The following is a 6,635-nucleotide window of genomic DNA, read 5'->3' as shown; positions in this document are numbered from 1 at the left end:
ACAGCTGGCCTCTCTGGTTCACTGCATCTAGGTTACCTTTCTACAAGGTCAGCCCTGCTTCCTGTTTAAAAAAAAAAGCAGCAATAATCACCTCACCCTTCCTGCCCCAGCCCCAGAGGAGAGGCAGTGAAGAAGCCATCCAGGGGTATGTTTAATGCCAGATTGCTAGTCCCAGGGCATTTTGATTCACCCTGAGAAACAGAAGGAAGAACATTCAAAATGAGAGGTGTCTGGAAAAAATGAGGCATACAACATAGTAGCCCGCTCCCAAGTCCCATGTAAACTGATGCTGGGCCAGGGGAGAGGTCCTGCTTGTAAGGCTGAGGCAGGAGGATCCCCAGTTTGTGATGAGCTAAGTGACCACAGGGGTAACATCAGTTCAGCAATGGGAGGATGGCACGTGTTCTCAAGGTGAAGTTTCAGGGATCTGCAGGAGTGTGCATTGGTGGCTAAGAGGTAGGAAGGTCCTCCGAGTTAAAGACACAGCCATGGTGTGTGAGATAAGGGCCATGTTATAGACAAGTGAATAGTGGGGGGAATTCTGTGACCCAGATGGCAGAGCTGTCGTGATACTTAGAAGACAGTGACGAAAGGGACCCTATAGTACAAAGTGGTGGGAACCTACAAAGGTAGGTCGTTTGTAGAAAATGATGAAATGTCTTCCTGGTCAGGCAAATGAGTCCAGGCAACCTGGCGGGGGGGGGGGGGGGTGTTGTCTCAGATGGTTTGAGCAAGGCTAGAGCAAGCAGATGGACACTTTAGAAAAAGACTCTTCCGGGGAAGGTGCTTTGAGCATGGGAGGGGACGGAACCCACTGAGATTATTTAGGGATGAAGAAGCCAACAGCCTTGGGACCAGGTCTGAGGAAGCAAAAAGAGGGTCTGGGTGCTATAGGGACAGTGATCAGTAGCTTTGTCTGAAAGGGGGAACAGGGAGGGAGGTAGCTTTAGAGGGGGCACTAGACATTTAGAGGGAGGGATAGAGCATGTGGGGAAAGAGACAGAAGTATTGATGGGAAGTCCACTGAAGAAAAACAAACAGCAAAACAGACAGTGGAGAGAAAAGGGAAGAGGGAAATGGGGTAGGGTGGATACAGAGGATCCAGGTAGGGAAGCTGGTGGCTCAGACCAGGGATACAGGGCGAGAAGCCTGGCTTAGAACTCAGGGAAAACAGGATTTTACACAAGCCATGGTGCTAAATTCAGGCCCCATCCTGTGCAGGGCTCAGAGGTGTGGGTGATAAGTTGCCCCACTCAGTAGTCTGCCTAGCTTCCTGGCACCAGTCCCTGAGCCGCTGCGCTGCGTGTAGACAAGCCAGACCTGAAGCCTTTCCTCTGGGGAGCTAGTGTTTACAAAAGCCTCAGTGCACAAAAAGGAAGGAAAACAATCAGGGAAGAGGGAGGGGCAGGGAACTGATGGAAAACTTTGTACAATTCACACCAGATTACTTAAACACACACACACACACACACACACACACACACACACACTGCCATTTAAAGGAAAGTGAGTGCTGGAAAAATAACCCTATGGACAGAAAATACTCTCCTCAACACTCCTCCCATCTCGACACCAAACAGTGAGAGCTGATTACTTTTAGGCAATTACAGAAGAGGAAGAGCAGAATTTGTTGGGGGAGGTGGAATTATTATGGAAGCAAAAAGAATACAATCCCCATTGCTGAAAACACGAGGAACCCGTTTTTATCAGCTGGGAGAAAGTGGCAGAGATGATCAGGTAGGGGGGTGAACGGCTCTGTCAGTGTCTGTCAGGAGACGTGGGAGAAATGACATCGGCGAGGGCATCCTGGAGGAGGCAGCAGGCAACCTGGGTTTTGGCGCTGTGCAGAGACGACGTCCGGGCATGCCCGGTGTAGCGCGCTTCCTCTGCCCAGGTCCAAGGCCCTCTCCCGCCTGCCTCCCACAGCACGGGAGTCCGGTGCTTGTTCCCAATAATGACGTCAGTGAGCGATGACCTCAGCGCCTGGGAGGCGCGGGCGAGCTGGCGGGCGGGGCGGAGAGGGGCGGGCGCAGGCGGATGGGAGAGGCGAGACACCGAAGGGGCACGCCCCCATCCGCCAGCGTCCGCCAATGGGCGCCACCGACGGCTCCCCGCCTCCCCGAGTGCTATGAAAGGCGCAGCCCGGGGAAAGTCCGGGCAGAGCCCTGAGAGGCGGCCGGACCATCATCATCGTTCTAATACAGCGACTTCCTCAGCCACCGGTATGAGCCACGGGAAGAGAACCGACATGCTCCCGGAGATCGCCGCCGCCGTGGGTTTCCTCTCCAGTCTCCTGAGAACTCGGGGCTGCGTGAGCGAGCAGAGACTCAAGGTTTTCAGTAGGGCGCTCCAGGACGCACTGACCGGTGAGCACACGTCGGGGTCCTGGAACTACTCGGGCGCGGCCACTTCTTGCCTGGGGAGTCTTTATCACTGTTCTGGGACGGGGACCCCTACGCGAACAACTCCGGGTCTCAGATGTCTTGCTCTAATTAATCTCTGAGACCACTGATGGTCCTCTGTCCCTTCGGTTAAGTCTCCGTCTCCCAGCTCTCCAGTCCCCGCCTCGCTCCCGAGGCTCTGACCCTCTTCCTTGAGTACATTCTGAGACCCTGACAACACCATGAGAAAAGTCGTGTGTGTGTTCAGAGTCCGAGCTCACCCTTATCTCCGAATCTTGGAGAACAACAGACCCTCAGGGGATGTGAAGCCAGGCCAAGCTGTGCGACTTTTATGCGCAATTGAACTTTCTAGACAACTCTGAGTCCTAGCCACTGTTGCTGTATAGTCCTGAGCCTGTCATCATACAGGCCCATTCTGCCGCTTGTTTACCCGCTGCAAGTTGTAATCTGGGCCCCCTTTGTATTTTTTCTTTTTTGGTCCCTCTTCACCATCTGCCACCTATTGTAGTACAGAAAAGAGCCTGGTAGCCTAGCCAACTGCAGGGGCGGGGGGGGGGGGTGCGTGTTATGGAGGCAGGGTGTGAGGGACGGAGGTGGAGGAGTGATAAGCCACCCTTTAGCCTCTGTCTGCAGCTGTTATAATTGGTTGGTTGCCTTGGGCTGCGATAGCCATCTCTCAACACGTTGGTACAGATCTGTGGACCAACAGCTGTTTCATCAAAACAAAACCATTTTTTTTAATCCCCTTACCTTTGCTAAAGATCTCAAAACTCTTCTGATAGGGAAGGGATGAGAGGCCTTGTGACTTGTTGGGCAATCAACAACATTGGCCACTTACCTACCGGCTTTGAAATTTCAGTGCCTTGGTCGTCAGGGGCCCTGCCGGTTCTTGCTAGCCCTTCCTGCCTTAAACAGGATTGTGCCAAAAATATCCATGACCACCATAGAGCACCTACCTGAAAGCTCTGGGGCTGCTTTCCAGTGTACAGGAACTTGGAAAGGACCCAGGAATCTTTCTAAGTGGCAGGGGGAGTTTAAGGAGAGGCTCTTAAATACTGTCGCTGAGAAGAGGAAGTCTTCTCCCCAGCCCTCTCCCCTCACCCTCCCCTTGTGGTAAACATCAGAGAATGCTTTCTAACGGTGCATCTTCCTCTTGTTTTTTTTCCCACAGATCATTACAAACACCACTGGTTTCCAGAAAAACCATCCAAAGGTTCTGGCTATCGCTGTATCCGTATCAACCACAAGATGGACCCCATCATCAGCAAGGTGGCCAGCCAGATTGGACTCAGCCAGCCCCAGCTGCACCGGCTGCTGCCCAGTGAGCTGACCCTGTGGGTTGATCCTTATGAAGTGTCTTACCGCATCGGGGAGGATGGCTCCATCTGTGTCCTGTATGAGGAGGCCCCGGTGGCTGCCTCCTATGGTCTCCTCACCTGCAAGAACCAGATGATGCTGGGCAGGAGCAGCCCCTCGAAGAACTATGTGATGGCCGTCTCCAGCTAGATAGGAGCCACCCGACCCTGGCACTCTACTGTTCTCATGCTGCCCTGACAACAGGCCACCGTATACCTCAACCTGGGGAACTGTATTTTTAAAATGAAGAGCTATTTATACATGTTATTTTTTTTTTTTTAAGAAAAGAGGAAAAAAAACCAAAAGATTTTTTTTTAAAAAAAAAAAGAAAAAGAAAAAGAAAAACAATTCCTTAAAGGGAGCTGCTTGGAAGTGGCCTCCCCAGGTGCCTTTGGAGAGAACTGATCTTGATTGCATCTGTGAGCCAGTGTCTGCCTAGGGGAATGGGTTGGGGATTGGCCTAGCCAAGGTAAAAGGGGATTCTTGGCTGATCCCCCCAGGAGGTGGTGGAAGGGAGCAAGGTTAGCAACTGTGAATGAGAGGGGTCAGGGTCTGCTCTGGGTTACCGTCCCAGCTGGGATGCCTGTATGCCTGGTCCCTCTCTTACTCAGGGGCATTCAAGCCTGATCTTAAATAATACTACATTGCCTAATCTTCTCTTTTGTTTTTCGGCTGAGATCCGGGGCAGGCTGAAAGGCCTCTCCTGTCCCTTCTGTTCTAAGCAGTCTCTTGAAGCCGTGTCTCATTTCTGAGTCTACCCTTGGGGGTCCCGAAGAGCTTGTTTCCCAGCCCAGAATCTGTCTAAACATTTTTTGGAGGGTGGCGTGCAAAGACTTTGGGGCTAAGATGGAGAGGACCTGCATAAAACCTTTGCTTTGCTCTGTGCTGCTTTGTATGGGTGGATAGTGAATAATTTAGGGATGATTTGCAATGGAATTTTGGGACCCAAAGAGTATCCAATGGGGGTAGGTCTTTTGGACCCAGTCCTTCCTTTTGGGAACCACACGACAGTCTGAATGCTGCTACCACTATTCCTTTGAGAGGTGGCTCAAAGCTCCAGGGAACTCCAGGTCCTTTCTTACTGCCTTCTCTTCAAGAGCAACCTCCCCCATTTTTTCTTTCCCCTTTCCTGCGGTTGGGTCCTGGAGGGCCCTATTTCCTAGGACAAGCGTTCTCAGTCACTGTGCAATAGTCCCAGGATGCTCTGAGACCGGGCCTCCCAGCCCCTCCTAATGCCCTGGTAGGTTTTAGGGACCCACTCTTCCCATTCTTCTAGGGGTTCTGACTGGCTGGTGGGCCTTGCAGAGATCTTCCTGGGCCACAGGGAGGGCACCTGTGCACTGCAGGACTACCTGGTATTCTTGTAGGGCTGCCATGAAGAGTCAAACCTTGGGCACAGCTTTAGCTCCTTGGTGCTCAGAGCACCCGTGGGGGAGGTTGCCTCTCTCTCTTAGTAAAATCCAAATTTATTTGTAGATGTGTGCAATATTTACTGTTCTGGGTTGGAGAAAATTGGGAAACACTGGGAAGAAATGGCTTCCCTTCAGGTTTAGTGACACTGATGAGGGCTTCTCAGAAGGCCTCAAGTCTCTCAAACTGAAGGACAGAGCTAGAGCTAGCCCGTCACCCCTTGGTGAGGATTTCCTTCCACGTTTCTCTCCACCGCCATGGCATCCTGTGTCCTAGATTTCTCAGCTCCTCAGTTTCTGCTCAAAGGTGCTATTTACCAAACTCTCTGCCTGCCCTGGCAGACGGCCCCAGCTTCGCACAGCCTTCCCAGGTGGCTTCGTCTCTCTTGCTTTAACCTTAACTCTAGGCCCACAGACCTGAGAGCTGTGGACTGCAACAAAGCTGTGAATTGTTCCAGATGGTTCTTGTGTTTTGTCCACACACAGGTGCCTGCCGTTTTAGAAGCAGCCTCCTGGTCTCATGCTTAAATCTTCAATTCTTTACTGTCCATGTTCACTTTAGAAATGACAAAACCCTAGAGCTGGACTGTTGAGCAGGCCTGTCTCTCTTATTAAGTAAAAATAAGAAATAGTGGTAAGTTTGTAAGCTATTCTGACAGAAAAGACAAAGGTTACTAATTGTATAATAGCGCTTTTATATGGAAGACTGTACAGCTTTATGGACAAATGTAAACTTTCTTTTTTTGTTTTTAATAAAAATGTGGCAGATTGTGTAATGTGTAGAGAAGGTGGAATTCCATAGCGCTGACTGGCATCTCCCTCTTAGATACAAACCCCTTCTTCGTGTTTCGTGGACTTCATCAGTTGTCCTAAGCTCTGTCTGCAGCATGCAGACGTTATAAAAGATACCCTGAGCTCCGTCTGCAGCATGCAGATGTTATAAAAGATACCCTAGGTTTGTGACAGGGTTGCTTCCATGCATCCCCTCTCCCTGGGAGGCGGCTCCATACTTCTGTCCTTCTTGTGAATATTGTCACAGGTCTCTTAAAAAAAAAACCCAAAAAACCAATATGTTATCTGCACACTCTGCAGCCAGTTCCATAGTTTTGCTCTTGGCCATTCAGCACATTGAAGAGCTGGCCAGCTGTGTCCACATCTGCTCAAGCCACCACGGCTGGAAACTATATAAAGAAAAGAAACCATTCAGGAAGTTCCAAAGACACAAGACTTGGGTTTGGCACACACTAAGCACACCAGTGCACGTGATGCGACTGCAGTTATGCACAAGCACACCCTGATGCTCCTCCTGGCGTCCCAGAGGTCACCCGCGAGGCCAGCGTTTGAGCATGGCTTGCTTCACATCCCGTTCATGCACAGCAGCACCGGTCTACAGTGGCAGTGTCTTTACTGGGCATGGGCAGACTTTTCCTTGCCATTCTGGAAACAGTCTAGTTAAACAACTATTTCC

General features: G+C 51.0%; 1 protein-coding gene across 1 annotated transcript; it reads left to right on the top strand.

Annotated features, from left to right (window-relative positions):
• The first annotated feature begins 2,145 nt into the window (after window positions 1-2,145).
• Btg2 (BTG anti-proliferation factor 2) lies at window positions 2,146-5,938 on the top strand. Its single transcript, XM_021165997.3, has 2 exons — window positions 2,146-2,366; window positions 3,574-5,938. Exons 1-2 carry the CDS (start codon window positions 2,225-2,227, stop codon window positions 3,906-3,908), a joined length of 477 nt encoding a protein of 158 aa, XP_021021656.1. The 5' UTR covers window positions 2,146-2,224; the 3' UTR covers window positions 3,909-5,938.
• Window positions 5,939-6,635: the final 697 nt, after the last annotated feature.

This window comes from Mus caroli, unplaced genomic scaffold (genome assembly GCF_978045245.1).
Source record: "Mus caroli unplaced genomic scaffold, Mus_caroli_1 scaffold_1, whole genome shotgun sequence".
In the NCBI taxonomy this organism is placed as follows: domain Eukaryota; kingdom Metazoa; phylum Chordata; class Mammalia; order Rodentia; family Muridae; genus Mus; species Mus caroli.
This window is presented reverse-complemented; position numbering and strand designations above follow the sequence as displayed.

Excerpts from the sequence above, each read along its gene's own strand:
- Btg2 (XM_021165997.3), top strand. The coding sequence starts at position 2,225 with ATGAGCCACGGGAAGAGAACCGACATGCTCCCGGAGATCGCCGCCGCC. Across the intron at positions 2,367-3,573 it reads GCTCCAGGACGCACTGACCG|ATCATTACAAACACCACTGG; the intron begins GTGAGCACACGT and ends TTTTTCCCACAG.